Source organism: Silene latifolia, chromosome 2 (assembly GCF_048544455.1).
Source record: "Silene latifolia isolate original U9 population chromosome 2, ASM4854445v1, whole genome shotgun sequence".
Lineage (NCBI taxonomy): Eukaryota > Viridiplantae > Streptophyta > Magnoliopsida > Caryophyllales > Caryophyllaceae > Silene > Silene latifolia.
The window spans coordinates 143794026-143815985 of record NC_133527.1 but is presented as its reverse complement, the minus strand read 5'-3'; the positions used below and the strand labels follow the sequence as shown (position 1 = coordinate 143815985).

The window sequence follows — 21960 nt, the reverse complement described above, 5'->3', positions numbered from 1 at the left end:
AATATATATATATATATATATATAGAGAGAGAGAGAGAGAGAGAGGAGTTCTAATGAGTCCTCCTTCCCAATTGAGTCCATAAGTCCTTCTAAGGGCCAATGGATGGACTCATTGGATGGTTGAGATGAATTTGATTAAGGGCTATTAAAAAAAAAAGGAAAAAAATGTGGATGGTTGGATTGAGATGGGTGGTTGAGATTGAAAATTACCAAAAAAAAATTACCACTAATCAAATTTCTATACACTAATTAATTTTTCTTTCTCTCTGTAGCCCCTAATTAATCAGTTTTGAGTTTCAGATTTCAGAAGTGTAATTGTAATGTTGTATGAGTTTTACAAGTGTAAATGTGACGGAAATTTTGAATTTATATAATTTTAACATTTTACAAGTGTAAATGTGATGTTTTACGAGTGTAAATGTAACATTTTAAGAGTGTAAATTTGATTTTTTATGACGGAAATTTTGAATTTATATAATTTTAACATTTTACAAGTGTAAATGTGATGTTTTACGAGTGTAAATGTAACATTTTAAGAGTGTAAATTTATTTTTTTGTGACGGAAATTTTGAATTTATATAATTTTGACATATTATAAGTGTAAATTTGATGTTTTACTAGTGTAAATGTAACATTTTAAGAATGTAAATTTGATTTTTTGTGACGGAAATTTTGAATTTATATAATTTTAACATTTTACAAGTGTAAATGTGATGTTTTACGAGTGTAAATGTAACATTTTAAAAGTGTAAATTTGATTTTTTGTGACGGAAATTTTGAATTTATATAATTTTAACATTTTACAATTGTAAATGTGATGTTTTCCGAGTGTAAATGTAGTATTTTAAGTGTAAATTTGATTTTTTGTGACGGTAATTTTGAATGTATATAATTTTAACATTTTACAAATGTAAATGTGATGTTTTACGAGTGTAAATGTAACATTTTAAGAGTGTAAATTTGATTTTTTGTGACGGAAATTTTGAGTTTATATAATTTTAACATTTTACAAGTGTAAATGTGATGTTTTACGAGTGTAAATGTAACATTTTAAGAGTGTGAAGGTCCTTTACAAGTCTAACTTTGGTCCTTTACGAGTAAAACTTTAGTCCGACTACCAACACACCACCAACGTCGTCCTACACCACCAACTCATATCCACAAAAACTATGAATGCAAATTTATATAATTTTAACTAGTGTAAATGTAAAGAGTGTAAATGTGAGTGTAAATGTGAGGAAATACAACAGTAAATTTAAAGATTTATGTGTGTAAATGTGAGAAAATACAAGTGTAAATTTGAAGAAATATGAGTGTAAATGTGAGGAAATACAACTGTAAATTTAAAGATTTATGAGTGTAAATGTGAGAAAATACAAGTGTAAATTTGAAGAAATATGAGTGTAAATGTAAAGAAATACGAGTGTAAATGTAAAGAAATATGAGTGTAAATGTAAAGAAATATGAGTGTAAATGTAAAGAAATATGAGTGTAAATCTAATAAATATGAGTGTAAATTTAAAGAAAGACCAGATCTGAAAAATGAAAAAGGAACCCAACAAAACCAGATCTGAAAAAAATATATAACAAGACGATTTTTTATAAGACGAGATTTGAAAAAACTGAAATTTAAATTGTAAACTAAAAACTAAATCTAAAAACCACCGTCGAAAACAAGTCCAAACTTGAAAAAAAAAGGAAAAACATTTAAAAAAAGGAAGGGAAAACGTATAACAGAAGTTGCAAAAACAGGAAACAAAAACTTGTATAAAAAGACCAGATCTCCAAAAAGACGCCAAAAATAAACCACCCAAGAAACCCACCGCCGCCGACCACGACACTTGCCTCCTTATACCTCATTGGTCTTTTTTTTTCTGAAATTTTTTGTAGATATGAAATAAAAAGGAGGTGGATGAGTGGTAAGAAAGAGAAGAGGAAATGCGGATATGGAGATGAGGTGGTGGAGGAGTATTATGGTGGTAATGGTGGTGAGGTGATGGCTTTTTATGGTGGTAACGGTGGTGGTTGTTGTTGAGTGCTGCGGGTGTGCGTCATTGTGGGTGTCGTAGTGTTGTTGGGATGGTGGTGAGTGGGTGGGCGTGGGTGAGAGGAATTATTTGGCTTTGGGGTCTCAGATCTGGGAAAAAAGGAGAAGGGGAAGGAGGTGGCTGTGGTGGTTGTCGTGGGGGCTGTCGGGCTGTGGTGGTTGACGTGGGGGATGTCGGGTGGTGTGTGCGTGGTGGTGTCGGGTTGGTTGTGGTGTGTGTCGGGAGGTGGAGAGGAGAGGTGGTAGTGTAGAGGAGAGGGTAGTTGGGTTGTGGTGGGTGGTGTCGGGTTGTGGGGGGTTGGTGGGCGTGGGTGGGTGGCGGTGGAGGTGGTCAGTGGGGTCGGGTGAGGAAGAGGGGGAAATTTCTTTTGAATTATTTGGTTTTGAATTTTGTTGGATTTTTTAGAGGAATTGGATTTTTTTGGTTTTTAGAGAGATAGAGAGCTGATATTTGTGTGAAGGAGAGAGAAGTGAGTGGAAAAAGAAGGCTTTTATAGTGCAATTAGGGTTTGATTAGTGATGGTAGAGAGGGAAAGGGACTAATTAGCATCCATCCCCTTATTTTAGCCTTAATCCCCCATTTTTCCTCTTCAATCTCAACCTCTCATCTCATCTTTTCAATGGTCCTAAAGAGGACTTAGGGACTCAATGAATTTGGATGGACTCACTTGACCCTTCTTCTATATATATATATATATATATATATATATATATATATATATATATATATATATATATATATATATATATATATATATATATATATATATATATAATCAAGTTCTTATAAGTCCACCTAAATATTTGAGTCCCTAAATCCTCACTACATCCCTTAGATCTTTCACTATGGATGGTTGAGACTTAAAGCAAAAAAAAACACTTAACACTTAACATTAATCACTAATTAATTCTACCTCTCTCTAGCTTTAATTATACATTCATTAATTCATTATTATACACAATTAACACTATCTTTTGTCTTCTTATGCTTTCAAGTTTATACAAATATTACGAGTGTAATTCTAACAAAAAAAAGTGTAACTTTAACAAAAAAAAGTGATTTTGACGAATTTTATTTTGTTTTTTGTAATTTTGAGATGAGTTTACGACATTTTAGTATTTTTAGAGTGTAACTTTAACAGAAAAAAGTGTAACTTTAAACTACGAAGCGGTTTTGACGGATATTATTTTGAAATTTGTAATTTTAAAGAAAGTTTACGACAATGTTGCATTTTTACGAGTTTAACTTTAGTCTTTTTCAAGTGATTTTGACGAATAATATTTTGAATTTTTGTAATTTTATCACAACTTATTGTAACTTTAGTCTTTTAGAAGTGTAATTTTAAGAAAAGAAAAAGTGTAACTTTAATCTGTTAGAAGTGTAACTTTAGTCCATTGAAAGTGTAACTTTAATCCAATGAGAGTATAACCTAGTCCATTGAGAGTGTAACTTTAGTCCATATAAAAAGTGTAACTTTAGTTCATTGAGAATTTAATTTTAGTCCATTAAGAGTGTAACTTTAGTCCATATTAAAAATGTAGCTTTAGTCCATTGAGAGGATAACTTTAGTCATGAGTAACCTTAATAGAGATAAGTGTAACTTTAATGAAAAAAGTGTAATTTTGATGGAGATAAGTGAAACTTTAGTAGACAAAACTATAACTTTAATAGAGAAAATTGTAACTTTAACAGAGGACATTTAGTAATAAGTGTAACTTTAATAGAGAAAAGTGTAACTTTAATAGTGAAAAGTGTAACTTTAATTGAGAAAAGTGTAACTTTAATATAGATAAGTATAACTTTAATAAAACAGACAAATGTAACTTTAAACAGAGAAAAGTGTAACTTTAATAGAGATAAGTGTAATTTCAATAGAGAAAATGTAATTTTAATAAATATAATGTAACTTTAATAGAGAAAAATATAACTTTTTCATTTGTAATTTTAATAGAAATAAATGTAACTTTAATACAGAAAAATGTAACTTTAATAGATAAATCTGTAACTTTAATAAAGATAAAGATAAGCATAAATAAGTGTAATATTAACTTTACAAGAAGATAAAAATCAACAAACAAAGAGAAAATATGAAAAAAAAAAAAAAGATAGATCTAGTTTTAACTTTTTAAAACTAGATCTAACTTTTTCATTTGTTTTTTTTAAAAAAAAAAAACTCCACCATCACAACAACACCAACACAACTTTACTCGGAAAAAAAAAGCGTTAGATCCGACAAAAACAAAATAAAAAACAAGCCAAAACTGAAACAAAACAAAAAAAAATACACAAAAGAAAAAAAAGGTTAAACGAGATCTAAGAGGTGATTTATTTAGGTTTTTAGAGAGAATGTATTGTGAAATGAGGGAGAAGTGAGGTAGAGAGAGAGAAGAAGAGGTATATATATTAAATTAGTGAGGAATTAGTGATTAATTAGGGATGGTATAGAGGGGAGAGAGAGAGAGAGAGAGAGAGAGAGAGAGAGAGAGAGAGTTGAGATCATATAAGTCCCCTCCCTAAGTGTGAGTCCATAAGTTCTCATATGGGCCATTGAATGAAGGAAATGGGTGGCTGAAATTGGAACAAAAAATGGTGATTAATAAGGTGTTTTAGCTCTCACTCTCTCTCTCTCTCTCTCTCTCTCTATATATATATATATATATATATATATATATATATATATATATATATATATATATATATATATATATATATATATATATATATATATATATAAGATCCGGTGAGAACGAACACTCGGTGAGAACGGAGAGAACGCATATATAAGTTGTAACCAATACATAACTGACACAACTCCCTGATACACGAATTAATATTTTCACCTACAACCGCCATTTTCACCTCCATTCACACATGACACACGATCCGACAACTCCCCCATCACCACCTAAGTCATCGTCGTCCACTGTTACTACCTAAAGGATCGCATTGCGCCGGCGCCACCCACGAGGTCATTACGACCATCTCTCAAAACGTCTCATCTCGTCCCTTCTTTTTTCTTTCTCTTCCTGGATCACCTTGTGTACTGCCGGAGCTCCGACGTTCACTTCTTTTCTCAGGTGGCATCTCTGGCGTACTCTCCCGACCGTTCAACTTTCTCATTTGGTGTTTCACATCTGATGGAAACCACTCTCTCTTCCCTATTTAACAACAAGAGTCGCCGGAAGCGCAACCAACATCCCAGATCTACCCGCAATCTTATTGGATGCCGCCGTCGCCGAATTATGATTTCGATAGGCACCTTGAACACCTGGATTATCGGGGTTTGTTTCTTCGTTGTGTTTATTTTTACTGCGTGTTACAGATTTCCAGTAACAAACTCATTTTACTCACTTCTTGACCATGACTATAAACCCAAAAAATCAAACAAATAAAAAACCCAATAAATCCAAATAAATAATTTACTCATCTATTCCTCATTCACCATCCACCTACCACCACCCACCGGACACCACCACAGTCACCAACCCCGCCACCGCCGCCACGACGTCATTTTTTTTTTCGTTTTTTTTTTAAACTTGATGTTTAGGTGTTGTTTTTATTTTTTTTTGTTGCTTTTTTGTTTCTCATATATCGTCTTGCTATATAATATTGTTTCAAATTTGTGAGTTTTTTTATTGACCCGTTTTTTTTTCATTTCCGTTTTTTTTTTCAATTTTGATGTTTTGGTCTTTTTTTTCCGGTTATTGGCATTCTTACAAATTATAGTTTGATTTTAGTACTAAATCTATTAATTATGAAATCTCATTGTTTACTTTTTTTTTCACTAGATCTTTGATTTGTTTTACCATTTTTCAGATTTGATTTTTTAAATCTCATTTTTTACTTTTTTTCTTGTTGATATCACTTTTTACCGTTAAAATTTCACCTTTTTCCGTTAAAATTACACTTTTTTCGGTTAAAATCACAGTTTTTTTTCCTGTTAAAAATACACTTTTTTCCATTAAAATTACACTTTTTCTGTTAAAATTACACTTTTTATGTTAAAATTACATTTTTTTTCATGTTAAAATTACCCTTTTTACCGTTAAAATTACACCTTTTTCCGTTAAAATTACACTTTTTACAGTTAAAATCACAGTTTTTTTCCTGTTAAAATTACACTTTTTTCCGTTAAAATTACACTTTTTCTGTTAAAATTACACTTTTTTTCCGTTAAAATTATACTTTTTTCCGTTAAAATTACACTTTTTTCCGGTTAAAATTACACTTTATTCTTTTAAAATTACATTTTTTCCCTTTAAAATTACACTTGTCTTCATTAAAGTTACATTTATCTCTATTACACAATTTACACTTATCTCTACTAAGATTACCCTCTCAATGACTAAAGTTACGCTTTTGAACTAAAGTTAGACCAATTTGGACTGAAGTTACACAAATTTGGACTAAAATTACACAATTTGGACTAACTAATAAAGTTATTTATAATTTACATAATTTGGACTAAAAATACACAAATTTGGAATATAGTTATACAATTTGGATTAAAATTACACTTTTATAGACTAAAATTACACTTCCGTGGACTAAAATTACACATTTGTGGACTAAAGTTATACATTTGTGGATTAAAGTTACACATTTGTGGACTAAAATTACACTTTTTTGGACTAAAATTACACTTTTATAGACTAAAATTACACTTTTTTGACTCATGATTGAAATTGCACAATATCAATGACTCAAAATAAATGAATTGTGTAACTTTAGTCCAAATTTAGTCGTAAATAGTGTAATTTTTAGTCCAAATTATGTAATTTCAGTCCAAATTTGTGTAATTTTAGTCAAAATTGTGTAATTTAGTCCAAAATTGTGTAGTTTTTAGTCCAAATTGTGTAACCTTAGTCCAAATTGTATAACTTTAGTCAAAATTTTACCTTTAGTCCAAATTATGTAATTAGTGTACCTTTAGTCCAAATTATGTAATTTCAGTCCAAAATAGTGTGATTTTAGTCCAAATTATGTAATTTCATTCCATTAGTCAGTCCAAATAGTCCAAATTAGTTAGTCCAAATTAGTCTAACTTTAGTCTCTTTAGTCATTAAAAGGATAACCTTTAACAGAAAAAAGTGTAATTTTAACAGTAAAAAGTGTAATTTTAACAGAAAAGAGTGTAATTTTATTTGAAAAAAACTGTAATTTTAACAGAAAAAAGTGTAATTTTAACACAAAAAAAGTGTCATTTTAACGGAAAAAATTATAATTTTAACATAAAAAAGTGCAAATTTAACGGAAAAAAGTGTAATTTTAACAGGAAAAAAGTGTAATTTTAACTAAAAAAAGTGTAATTTTAACAGAAAAAAGTGTAATTTTAATAGGACAAAATGTAACACCACATCACCACCACGAACATCGTCACCATCCACACGACTTAAATATAAAAGAAAGACAATAAAAAATCATCAACAACAATAAATCACAAGTAGATTTAAAAATATAATTTTTTAATAAAAACCGTCTCACAATACACCAACCATCAAACAACAACACCACATCACGACCACCAACATCGTCACCACCCACACCACCGAATTTTGAAAATAAAAACCACCAAGAATCTGAAATAAAAATCACCAACAACAATAAATTAAAAAAAGACGTTTTTTTTTAAAAACACCAAGAATCTGAAATAACACCACATCATGACCAAAATAAAAAGGAAACTGAAAAAAAAAAAACGAATCTGAATTAAGAAAATAGACAAATCTGAGAGACAAAAAACACAAAAAAGAAATCAAAAAACGAAAAACACAAAAAACAGAAATCTGAATTAAGAAATCAATGAGAGACGAAAAACACAAAAAACGAAAATCAAAAAACGAAAAAAAAAAAACAGAAATCAATGTAAAGTTTAGATCTGAGACGAGAGAAGGACGACGACGATGGTCAGAGACGCTGGATGCGGTGGTCAGAGGAGGTCGGGACGACCATGTTGGATTTATGGTGAGGTGGTGTCGGGTTGAGAAGAGGAGGAAGTGGTGCTGAGGTGGTTGCCAGCGTTGTTGATGTCGAGATCTCGGTTTTTTGTCGGCGTTGTTGATGTCGACCTTCATATCTGAGAGACATGAATGGAGGAGAGGTGGTTGGTTATGGAGGTCGTGAATGGAGGAGAGGTGGTTGCTTGGTTGGTTGTCGTGGTGGAGAGGAGTTGGGTCCGGTGGTGGTTGTCGTGGTGTGGTGTTGTGGTGTGAAAGATATGAGAAACGGTGGTGGTGGCTGGTTACGGTGTGGTGGTCGGGTGCGGCCTGCGGGCGGCTGTTTTAGGGGACGGGAGGGAGGGAGGGAGGGAGGTAGAATTTGTTTGTTTCTCAGATTTGTTTTGATTTTGGGTTTTTTTTTTGGGTTTGTTGATGAGAGGAAGAGAGGATGAGAGATTAGGTTTTGTTTTTGGAATGAATGAAAGAGAGATGAGTGAATGGATGATAAGAATAAGATTAGAATGAGGAATAGATTAGGAATGATTAGGGAGGAAGATTATCTAGATTCATTTCTAGCCCTCCATTGAGATGCAATCTCCTCCTTCCATTCTCTAGATCCAAAGGCCCATATGAAGAATTAGGGACTCAATATCCCTTAGATCATGCTTGGTGGATGCTTGAGATTGAAAGTAAGAAACACACTTAATACTAATTAATTCACTTCTCTCTCTAGTTTTAATAATACATTTACTAATTCATTATCATACACAATTAACACCACCATTTGTCTTATACTTCAAAGTTTATGAAAATTTTGTTAACACTTTTCCTGTTTCAGTTTTTTTTTTGTTTTTTTTTTCCGAGACAAGTTTTCGACATTTTAGGATTTTACGAGTGTAATTCTAACAGCAAAAAGTGTAATTTTAAGGAATGTTTACGAGAATTTTGCGTTTTACAAGTTTAACTTCAGTTTTTTTTCGAGTGATTTTGACGAATAATAATTTGAATTTTCGTAATTTTATCACAAGTTATTGTAATTTTAGCATTTTACGAGTGTTATTTTAACGACAAAAAGTGTTATTTTAGTCCAGATAAGTGTAATTTCAGTCCAATGAGATTGTTATTTTAGTCAAGGAGAATGTAATTTTAGTCCAAGAAAGTGTAATTTTAGTCCAGAAAAGTATAATTTCAATCCACTGAGAATGTAATTTTAGTCCAATGAGAGTGTAACATTAGTCCAAGTAAGTGTAATTTCAGTCCAATGAGATTATTATTTTCGTCCAGGAGAATGTAATTTTAGTTCAGGAAAGTGTTATTTTATTCCAGAAAAGTATAATTTCAGTCCACTAAGAATGTAATTTTAGTCCATTGAGAATATAATCAAGTCCATTGAGAGTGTAACATTAGTCCAATAGACGTAATTGTAATTCCAACAGAAAAAGTGTAATTTTAGCAGAAAAAAAAGTAATTCTATCAGAAAAAAGAGTAATTTAAGCAAACAAAAGACTAATTCTAACAGAAAATGTAATTTCAGCAGAAAAAAGAGTAATTCTAGCAGGAAACAGAGTAATTTTAGCAGAAAAAATAGTAATTCTAGCACGAAAAAGAGTAATTCTAGCAGAAAAAAGAGTAATTCTAACAGAAAAAAGAGTAATTCTAGCAAAAAAAAAGTGTAATTTCATCGGAAAAAAGAGTAATTGTAGCAGAAAAAAAAAAGTAATTGTAATTCTAGTAAAACAAAGTGTAATTCTAAGATGAAAAAAGTGTAATTCTAATAGAAGAAAGAGTAATTCTAGCAGAAAAGAGAGTAATTCTAGGAGAAAAAAATGCACATCTAAGATGAAAATCAACAAATAACCTTAGATCTATTTATTAGATCTAAGACTAAAATAAAACGATCTAATATAACAACAATTGAAGAAAAATGAGGAGAGGACATTTTAAATATATCTAAGATTAAAATTAAAAGATCTCACAAAATTAAGCAACTTATGTGAGATCTTTTTTTTCGATCTATTTCAAAAACCTAGATCTAAAATTTAAAAAATAATGAGAAGCCAACAATCAGGAAGAAAGAAAAAAAATGAAAAACAAAACGAAACAAAGATCTAAATAAATCGACTATTAAAAAAAATGAGAAGATCTGTTTTCAGCAGATCTCGTTTTTGCTATTTGACTTTTACTAAAAAAATACTAAACTATTAAAAAAATGAGAACCACCACAAGACCAATTTATAACAAGAGATGTAGGATTAAATACAAAAAAAAACCAGAGAAAAAAGTCGAGAAATTAAGGAAGAAGAACAAATCTGAACTCGGTAGAAAAAAAGGAAGAAATTAAGGAAACAAAAAAACGAAAAAAAAATCAGAACAACAAAAACAAAAAATAATAAAAAAAAATTAAGGAAGAAGAACTGGGTAGAGGAGGGAGAAGAGGAGTGTGGTGTTTTTCGTTGAGGGCGGCGGTGAAAAGAGGACGGAGGAGGGAGGTGGTGGACTGGTGGAGGCAGTGTGCGACGTGAGCAGGTGGCGGCAGGGGGAAGGTGGGCGACAGATCTGGTTTGTGTGGTGGCGTCGGGTGGTGCCGGTCGTGGGGTTGGCGGGTGGTTTGTGGGTGGTGTTAGTGTCAGGTGGAGAGGGCGAGGGAGGTGAGGCTATGAGTGGTTGGTGGTGGTCGTCGTGACGGTAGGATATGGAGTGGTGGATCGCGGCTGTTGTTGGTGGTTGGTTGGTAATAGTGGTTGTGAGGGCTGGTGGAGTGGCGGGTGTGTGGTTGGTTTATGGGATATTTTTTTTCTCAGATTTGTTTGGGGTATTTTTTTTAGAGAGGATTTATTTAGGTTTTTTTGAGAGGATTGTGGTGTTAAATGAGGGAGAAGTGAGGCAGAGAGAGAAAAGAAAGGGTATATGAGTCTGTAAGTGAGAAAGTTTTTATACCTTCGGGTGAGCCTGTATCATGTGGGAGGTTGCTTAGGAATGTATCTATGATAGTTGGGCAAGTTGACCTACCTGTAGACTTGCTAGAGTTTCCTTTAGACGGTTTTGAGATGATAGTCGGGATGGATTTGTTGGGAAAGTACAAAACTAAGATAGACTGTCATCAAAAGAAAGTGTCTTTGAGAGGTCCTAAGGGCGTTAATGTGTCTTATCGTGGGTTTGTGGTCAAACCTAAAGTTAAGTTGATTGCAGCTGTGACCTTGAAGTCCTATCTGAGGAAGGGATGCCCTTTGATCTTGTGCCATGTGAGAGATGACCGGATAGAGAGTCCGACAGTTGATCAGATACCAGTGGTGGGTGAGTTTGCAGATGTCTTTCCAGAGGATATTCTGGGGTTGCCACCGAAGAGGGAGATAGATTTCACAGTTGAGTTGAAATCGGGGACGGGGCCAATCTATAAGGCACCGTACCGGATGGGTCTTAAGTAAATGGAGGAGCTCAGGAAACAGTTGCATGATCTGATAAAGAAGGGATACATTAGACCTAATGTATCGCCGTGGGGAGCACCAGTTCTTTTTGTGAAGAATAAAGATGGGAGCTTGAGGTTGTGCATAGATTACAGGGAGCTGAACCGAGTGACGGTGAAGAACAAGTATCCTTTGTCAAGGATAGATGACCTGTTTGATCAGTTGAGTGGTGCATCAGTCTTTTCCAAGATTGATTTGAGGTCGGGGTACCATCAGGTGAAGATTAGAGAGGTGGACATACCAAAGACAGCTTTCACGTCGAGGTATGCCAATTATGAGTATGTGGTGATGCCTTTTGGGTTATCTAATGCACCGGCTGTGTTTATTGACTTGATGAACAGAATCTTCAGACAGTTTTTGGACAAGTTTGTGGTGGTTTTTATCGATGACATCTTAGTCTATTCCAAGACTAAGGAGGAGCATGAGAAGCATCTGAGGATTGTGTTGCAGACCTTGAGGGAGCATGAGTTATATGCTAAGCTGTCCAAGTGTGAGTTCTGGTTAGAGAGAGTTTCTTTTCTGAGGCATGTGATCTCTAAGGATAGGGTAGCTGTGGATCCGGCAAAGATTGAGGCAGTGATAAAGTGGGAAGCACCAAAGAATGTTGCTGAGATCAGGAGTTTCTTGGGTTTATTTGGATATTGATTTGTTCGTGAAGGATTTCTCCAAGATTGCTAGACCTATGACAGCTTTGATGAGGAAAGAGAACAGGTTTCGTTGGGATGAGAGTTGTGAGACGGCATTCCAAACATTAAAGGAGCGTTTGACCACAGCTCCTATCTTAGCATTGCCTGAAGGGATTGAGAACTTTGAGGTTTCGTATGGTTGTTTTGGAATTTTCTGAGCGCAATGAGCAATAAGTATCCTATGTGCATAATTACTGACCAAGATAGAGGCATAAAAGCAGGAGTTAAAACAGTGCTCGGGGACAAAACTCAGCACATATATTGCATGTGGCATATCATGAAAAAACTGCCTGACAAGATCGGATCTACACTCTATAGAGATACTAACTTCATGAAAGAGTTGTGCTCCTATGTTTGGGCAGAAGACATCGAACCGTCTGAGTTTGAGGAACGGTGGTGCTCAGTTGTATCCTCATACGGGCTATCCGGCAATGAATGGTTAGATACAATGTTTGACAAAAGGGCTTCTTGGATCCCAGCATATTTCAGGGATTTATTTATGGGTAGACTAATGAGAACCACGTCCAGATCTGAGTCCGAGAATAGCTTTTTTGGAAATTTCATGAACCCAAACTTAACATTGGTTGAGTTTCTTATGAGGTTTGAAAGCGCTATGGACGCTCAACGATGGAAACAGTCCAAATTAATAGCCGAGTCAAAAAACTCTTTCCTTGATATAGAAACATCTCACCCTTTGGAAAAGCACGCTTCTGAGTTCTACACTCCAGTGATGTTTTCTGAATTCAAAAATGAGTGGAAAGCTGCATGTTTCACCTGTGGTGTTAAAATTGTAGGGGGTACTACCAGTGACAATATTCCCATTATTGATCGTGAAAAAGATAAGGTTTACTATGTTAACTTTACTTCTGACGAGATGAAATTGAACTGCTCCTGCAAAAAGTTCGAGAGACATGGAATTTTGTGCCGTCATGCGCTTTATGTGTTGAAAGAACAAGGACTCGACAATGTACTAGATCAGTATCTGTTAAGTAGGTGGAGCAAATTGGCAACATGTCAGCCGATTTGTAATAATGTGCCACACACTTTAATTGAAGATTGTAACGCATTAGATGTTAGACGACACAAAATTGGTACCCTATGGTCCGAGGTGTTCTCGTGTGTGACATCGCTGAACAGAAGCCTGAATATGTGGATGAATTATTGGGCATTCTGAAAGGTTTCAAAGACAAGATAAACGCAAAAAATAGTACGTCTGAATGTAGCAGTAGTAGTAACACGGGTGATAGACTGAGAAACAAGAATACGGAGCTTGAGATGCTTTTAGGAACAAAAATACCAGCAAAAGTGGTTGTCTTACCTCATATTCAGTCAAAGACAAAAGGGTCTGGAAAACGAATGATGTCCCAAAAGGAAAAGGCTACAAAAGAACACAACAAAGCGCCCAGAAAATGCAATGATTGTGGAGAATTAGGATTCCATGATAGTCGGAATTGTCCTGGGAGAGTATGATTCCATCGTACAGGTACGCTATTAATTTTGGAGTATTCGTTATTAGAGAATATGGATAATCCCATTGGTATAGCACATAACCCTCACTCTCTAGTTATCCAAGTCTATAACTTGCCTTTGACAATTTCACTTGGTACAAGCAGCTTATTCAAATGGATAGTCACAAATGAAAATATTAGCATGGCTCACAGAGATTTTGAATTGTTGTTGACATCACTGTTACATGGCATATTACTGCTATCTAGTCGACTTACAGTTGAATGGCCCTCCTCGTCAGCCTTAGGAATAATTTGTTGTATGGTATTTGAATAAGGAATAATATTGTTGTATCTAATAAAATTTGTAACCTTTAATTTTTGATAGCCTTTATTCGTTTCAGGATTGAACAACGAAAAGAGCTGCGGATTACAGACACAAAGATAATGATTAATGGCAGAAAGATTGAAGACTTCATTTTTTGATCTGTTTTGTTTAATTTTTGATAAAAAAAAATTTTAATTTTTTTTTTTTATATTTCCTTTTTAATTTTTTTTAATTTATTTTTTTTCTTCTTATATCACAAACTACTGGCGTATCTTCATGGATTATATGTGCATCTGTCAAGGCGGAAAGTGTAACTGCCAGGATTGTGAATTGAAACACTTGTTTATGCATGTTAACCTATAGAATACATCGATGATCATTCATAGGTTCTGCTATAAAGAGTTATTGAATTTTCTTATTATTGCTATGTGAATGTGTAAAAGTGTACTGTCAACTATTTTCATTAACTGACGATTTCATTTTCAAACAACGAAAAAAACGTGTTCACTTGTTGGTGAGTTGTGTAAATATATTTAATGGGTTGTCTACGCATAATAAATATATTTACACACGTAGCGCCTAATTCGAGGTTGCTTAGATTAACACGGATACACTTGTTTGTGGGTTTATGTGAAAATAAAAAAAGCGTGTATATTAACATGATTGTTGCACATGATTTACGTGAAAAGCGTACCTAGTAGTATTCTGAGTAAATAAATAGCGTAAATATTAATAAACGATGATTCGAAGTTGAAATTGTGGAATCCTTTAACTAATGAACATTCAGTTATTCAATTGAGAGTAAATATCATACTTGAGTATGTAAATGATTTTGACGTATCTTGAAATATAATTGGTGTGTGTCAGTTTTAAAACGGCGTAACTAGTAACATAAATCCTGCATACCAGTTATAAGCCAACATTCGACAATGAACCAAGGCCAGAGTTACATCTTTATTATCTCCAAAAAGTATTTAAAACAAAACCGTCAACCAAAAAACCGGAATGTGTAACCATTCTTGCACATTGCCAACTCCAAGTAAGTTGGATTATCCAAAATGATGTCTAGCAAATTGGCATAAAAGTCGGTCCACTTGACACAACTCTTAAACAAGATCAGATTACATATTTCATTACACCTCTAGACAAACCACAAACATGAAAAAAGTCGGTCAAAATGAGGGACCATGCCCTACCATTACACATTGCCAAGTTAAGAACATCTGAGCATTCGTGAAAATATAGTCTAGACAATTATGCCATGCAGCAAAACGACATAAACTGGTGTTTAATGGACATAGCGGTTGAATAGGCTCAGTTTGCCTTTACATGACACACCAATAATAAGTCCTATTTTAGACCATTACGCCTTCCAGAAAATGAACCACACGTACTCCTTAGTTGATTGCTAGTAGCCACGCATCTTCCAAACAAACACTTGTCGTCCATTAAAAAATCTGCATATCAAACACAATAATTAAAATTTGATAACCCATGATTTAAATGGTTGTATTAAGGTAAAACTGGAAATAGGGGGAACAAATAAAGGAATAAAATATAAGACCTCTCTCTGATTCTCTTGCCATCGTAACAAGCTTAACGCAACTGTCCTTCGGAATGAAGGCAAACCCTTGAAATTGCTCGCAGCTGTCCACAGGGATCGGTCACGGCCAGCCTCTAACCACTTCAGTACATAGACACCGCAATCGTGTCTTCACAAGCATAGCGACAATAATTAACATTAAAGGCTGACTGAATGGAAATAACTGATGATAACGATAATGGAAAGGATTAAGAATGATGAACTTACAGGTTTGACTGTTGAGGAACATTAAGAGTCTCAAATGGAAAGAGGTGAACACCTACAAAGTGTTTGTACCCTTTGGAACGGCATAAAATCGTAGTGACATTGCTAACCTAAACAAGGAGAATAAAAATGAACCTACTAGATATGGAGAAAACAGAACAAAATTATATAGTCAAAAAGATAATAACTAATGATATGTACCACGTCCGCAGCGATCTCTGTATCAGGCCGAATATCCTTGGTACGTAGAGAGTTTAAGATATAGTTAGTCTTCTCCTCCATATCACACACGACGAGAAATCAGTGGTTATCTTCTATAATGGGTATAAACATCTGTAAGCCAAATTAAAAATTTGTGTAAGATGACTAAATTTAGGGTTATATTCAAATAGAGAAAATGCAGTTATTAGATATCCAAAGAAAACAGATGGTGTACTTACAGCTTTAACACACGTCCCATCGTTTGACATATAGGATGTTTTAATGTAATTGCGACCAAGTGTTCTATCTCGTTGTGGATTAAGGTGCTGCAATGAACAAAAAACCCCATCATATTCCTATGACACATTATTCGTTAAAAAATTGTTAATTGAGAAACAGCTAAAAAAATTATACTAACTCGTGCGGTTGTTGGGATATACAACAATTCTGGCCTGAGTAAAGTTGAATAGGTCCCGAACATATCAATTACCTAAAATGAAAAAAATGAAATGTTGTTTTATACTAAATAAAAATACTAAGAGACAAATATAGTCTTAATAAAATGAAAATATACCATATCAGCGACCCATTTCCGAGGCCTAAACGAGGACATGCCTTCTTTTGTTACTTCCCCAAAGTTTGTCACAACTACTGCATCACTACAAAATCAAATATACGGTATATACAAAAAAGTCATTATGTGGAATTAACAAAAAAAGTCAAAAATTCAAGCTGATATTGTAAGCATATTATTACTATTTAGCTGCATCTCCCTCTGATGGAAGTAACACGTAATCCAAGAGTTGCGTATCAGAATATACCACTTGTTGTTCAACCGCTTGCTTCCTTTATAAGATGGATGAAAACACATAATTGGTTGATATCGAAAAACACTAACAGATCATGAACATTTATACTAATTTTAAAATGTTTGCTTACCGATCTGACGTTAAGACGCCTTGCGCTATCGAAACTTGTTGTGATAGATCATTCTAGGCACTTGAAAGGAGAGCAAAACAATATTTCAACTTCTGCCTAAAAAGGATCTTGCCAACTGCAGCTGCTGGCCTAACCTGTAAAGTGCAAGATATATTACATTTTTATTGTGGACAATGTAACTACTAAAGTATATAGTGTATTTAGGCAACAAAAAAATGTAACTTACGTTTATGACTTGGGTCCTGAGCATTTGACGACAGCCTGTATATATCTCCATGTAACACATCAGGTAAATGCCATCATCCACAATATCAAGCACATGTGACTTGGGTACGAACTCTTCACATTTGAAAAACTGTACTGTCTTGAATTTGCTCGAACGAGGGATCATGACGCAACGAATAAAGTCCCTCTAAAAAAAGCCAAACAAAAATTAGCAAACATGTTTGGAGAACTAATTAGGCATCATCGTTTGAACACTTAAAAGGGTCTGCAAAATCAAAATGCTCACCACCATATGGACATATTCAGCGAAGTCTACTGATTTAGGTTGCATTGGGTGGATGACCTAAATCTTACGGGCAATAAAGTTGACACAGATCAGGAGCGGCTCACAAAGTGTGAAAGAAAACATCATATGGATTTGGAAAAATATATATGTACTTTAGTGAACACACAAAAAACGGCCAAACATGCTAATTTAACTTTAGATGTAATAAATATCATGGAAGATCACCAGTTTTACTTTATCATACTCGATGATATCTTCACATATAATTCCCTATTTAAAAAACAAAAACGTAAAAATTTAAACACAGGAAAAAGCAAACACGTCTTTAATCAATCTAAAAGCAAAGCATAAGACAACTTACATTGTGAATAACGAACGCGTACAATCGTAAAGGGAGGAGGCAGCTCTTATTTCCTCTCTCTTATTCAAAATACTTGCCCATACATTGATTACATTTGCAGCTATCTTTGTGTTGGCAATAAAGGTCGTTAAATCACATCGTCTTAGCTGGAAAAGGTGATTTCGGAACAGTACCTCACTGAAACAAAAAGATAACAGGTAGGTACACTAGTCAGAGTTATATATACAATATAAGAGGTTATAGGTACGCTTGACAATTAACACAACTTAGACGTCAAATCAACGTAACAATATGAGATGCAAATACAGATCAAGGAACCAATATGAGTTGTACCTCTCATCAGATCCATCCCTAAACACCAAGTCAGAAACATCCCTCTCAGATTGGCTCAAGTCAGCAAGCATGGATATATTCTGTTGAACATAAGGTGACTTGAATATATGTGGAACAATGATATCCCTCTTATTATCTGGTTTTGCCATATTATGAACTGACTTAGAAGAGTTTAATGGGAATCCATGAGTAGGTTCTGTTCAGGGAGAAGCAACAGGTTTGTTGGGAGGTCCTTGTGAAGCATAGGAATCCGATATGTCTTGAGACTGAAAAAGGTTGAATGTCGAACACTCAGGAGCAACACGTCTTCTCTTTGGTGCAGCAGGTTCATTGAACGCGTTACTTAACGCGATAGCCGCTGCCACAAAAGCAGGGTCATTCCAACATGGGTCATCATTAGTACCCTCTGCTGAAGATGTGGCCCGAACACCGTGTTTCTCAGAGTCTGACCTACCAACTGTAGCGGCCGTCTCGTGAGCAACATGGACTGTAAGGTGTACATCTGAATTCTTGGCAGTATCGGGATCATTGTTGCGAATGTCATTGCAACCAACAGTGGGGTCAAATTTACCGCAATCTACATTTGCCCCAACCCCTGCCTCAGGGATAACAGGTGGTGTCAACTGAAACCCGCCTAGTAAAGTATCTGCCATGGCAGAAAGCTGGCCGACAACTACAGAATTTGGCATTATAAGTTTAGCACTGTTGATTGCATCTGCAAAGTTGTGAAATGCAGTAGCAAGGGCTTTCGATGTGGTTGCCATCCTCACAATACAAGTACTGAAACGTGTCATGTTATCATCATGATTGTTGGGCTCATTGTTGTTGGGCGCATCATTATCATTGTCGACGACATCTTGCTCCATCACAACATCAGGTTGTGGTCTGGTACTGCGTTCTACAAACCCAGACCCAAAGCACCCAGGATGCTTTACCAACTGGTTATCATCGAACCCAGAACCAAACCGACGAGCTTCCTTTTTTTATTTAGATATACGAAAAGATATCGCATCCTTTGTCCATGTGCATAACGTTGGGAACACGCGGTCAACTGTTCTAGCTTTGAAAACCGACCTATCCAGATAAATGAAGATTAGAACCAGTATAGGTCCTCTATAAATCTTCTTGCAGCCCCCATTGTCTTCATTTACTTTATCAGCCCACCACTGTTGGACACTTGCAATTAAGTTTCTTTGGGTGAAGTCGCACCAGTTCATATGTGGTATAAGAGAGACATCCCTCAAACACTTGAGTATCCGAATACTTGGGACGTTACCCTTAACTCCCATAAGTAAAGCAGACAAGATAAACACAATAAAATTTCTCTTAAAATCTGCCCCACCTTGTCTTTGTTCAGCCATCTTAGACAAGATATGGCTATTGGTCACTTTGTCAACACCCACATATTGGGATTTCCATTCATTAACCAGTTCTACAAACTCTTCAGTCTGCTCAAAACGGGTCGCCTGTGAGATTTATATCTCACCCATGGGTAACCCTGTGGCTAGATGAACAACTTCGTCACGAATAGGGAGTTGCATGTTTAAGAGAGAAGACGTGAATGGATCAAAGCTGGAAACAAGCCGATCGCCGGTGCCGGGGAGCATGTCAGTCTTAAGACACAAGATGCCTCCAAATCCCATATCCTGAATATCTGAAATCTGATTATCAGACAGCCCACTATTGATGAATTGTAGGAGAAGTTTGGAACTCATTCTTGTCTTTAATACCGGGAAATCATCGGTAGAATCAGAACCAGCCTGTTGTATACATGTACTAGGGGCTTCTTGATGATTACTTGGGCCACCTACATCTAACGTAGATGGTTCTGGCCTAGATCGCTTCATTATTACACCTGCATTCATGGAAGATGTAACTGGAAATAATTATAACGTACCCAATAATCACTAAAATGCAGCAACGTATACGATGATACAAATAAAAAACGGAGTGTCTTTTTTTTTAGGACACCAGAAATAATTGTATGCAATCATAGGACATCATCACCATCTTTAACAAGCCTAGTATGAAAAAAATGATTCAGGCATCCACAACATACAACTTTATTAATCAAAACTAGGTACCAATCCGCGGTCACACAGAAAACAGTACCTGTAAGCTAAATTAATGTAGCTAACACCTAATATAGTGCATCTAGAGCATGAATAACTCCCTAATTGTCTAACACAAGTGGAACCCACGAAAACACCACCAACTGAATATAGATGAAAGGTAGTTTCATACAACATCAATACATATCACCACGCAACACACAAAATAAGGACGTACCTAGAGGAAAATTTAACAAGACTACAACCCCTTAGGACGTACCTAGCTGATACGGAGCCCTTGGGTGTATAAAAAATCAGTGAAAACTCACAAATATACAACTAACAATACACTACTGTAACCATGAAATCTCACATCAAATGAAAGTCAAAACTGTACTGCTGTGAAATCAACATAACGAAGGTTACATGCAAGACGATTTTCAAGCAAAAAAAGTAAAATAACTGCTGGCATGCACAAACTGGATGAATATAACAGCACAAAGACAAAATCAAATGGTAAAAAAATAGGGTTAATACAATACCTAACTGAAGAAATATAGGCAACGATGAACCTTAATTGAAACGGAAAAGCAACCTGCAATCACCAGAACGTAATTCATACACAAATAAAATCAAAATATAACACAAAACATAAACAAAATTAAAAAAATCAATTAATCGCAAAACAGCGAGAATATTACCTAATCGCAAAAACGCTCGACAATCAGAACAAAGACAACTGAACCTGCATTATTGATTTCAAGCACAAGGAAGTAAAAATACGGAAAATAATTAAGCTCAATTACAAAATAATCGAAGAAATCGATGAATACAACTGAAAATTATGATCAAATTACACCAAAAATACTTACGAATTTGAAAGAAATATGGCAATTGAATGTTATAGAATGACACAGATGCAGAAGATTAATCATTGTCCATTATCATCGTCGATCGATCCACCGTATTTTGACGAACTGCTGAAATTGGAGGAAAAATGAGTGTTCTGATGCTTGTGAGTGGAGAGAGAAAGCAGACTGAAAAAAATGAGAGGAGAGAGAAATAGTGATCTAAAAAATCACGATATATACGTGTTATAATTCTGTGAAATAATATTAATAACTTCTAATATTAAAGTCGTACGATTTAGTTAATCTAGTGGTTGTAGTTCGTTCTCATTGTTTGCACCGAGTGATCGTTCTCACGGATCATATATATATATATATATATATATATATATATATATATATATATATATATATATATATATATATAAAGCGCATCCGGTGAATCTAGGTATCTTAGGTGAGTCCGTCCCGCAAATCTCAACCATTAGATCTTGTGATTGATACACGGCTGAGATTAAATGTAGAATCAAGTATATAAGATATGTCATTCACAATCACGTTCATAATTTGCGTTGGCTTTATCTCTCTTCAATCACCCTCTCTCTAGATTAATTTCACTCTGCTACATCTATTCATTCTTCTCCCGTCACAAAACCTAATTTCAATTTGCAATTATACAAACCTTACAATCCAGGAATCAATTAATTGAACAATTCAATCAAAGTCGTGTCATATTATTCAATTAATCGCTAACTTTCAATCGATTTTCAGTTGCTTTTTGAATTTCGTCAGATTCAATTCATCGCATACTTTCTATCGATTTTCCAGGTGATTTTCGTTTGCTTCTCGAATTTGTTATTCAATTCTAGTCCTTCGAATTTCCTACTCAATTGATATTAATTTACAATTTCTAACGCATACTTTTGAGGTATTATTTTTGTCTGCTGTTGTTATGCGATAATCTCAGATTTGATGCGCCTAATTAGTTTTTGCATTCAT

The 21960-nt window shown here is 34.6% G+C and overlaps 1 protein-coding gene across 1 annotated transcript; it reads left to right on the top strand.

Annotated features, from left to right (window-relative positions):
* Positions 1-12300: 12300 nt before the first annotated feature.
* LOC141641411 (protein FAR1-RELATED SEQUENCE 5-like) lies at positions 12301-13607 on the top strand. The gene is made up of 2 exons (XM_074450073.1): positions 12301-13228; positions 13315-13607. Exons 1-2 carry the CDS (start codon positions 12301-12303, stop codon positions 13605-13607), a joined length of 1221 nt encoding a protein of 406 aa, XP_074306174.1.
* The last annotated feature ends 8353 nt before the right edge of the window (positions 13608-21960 follow it).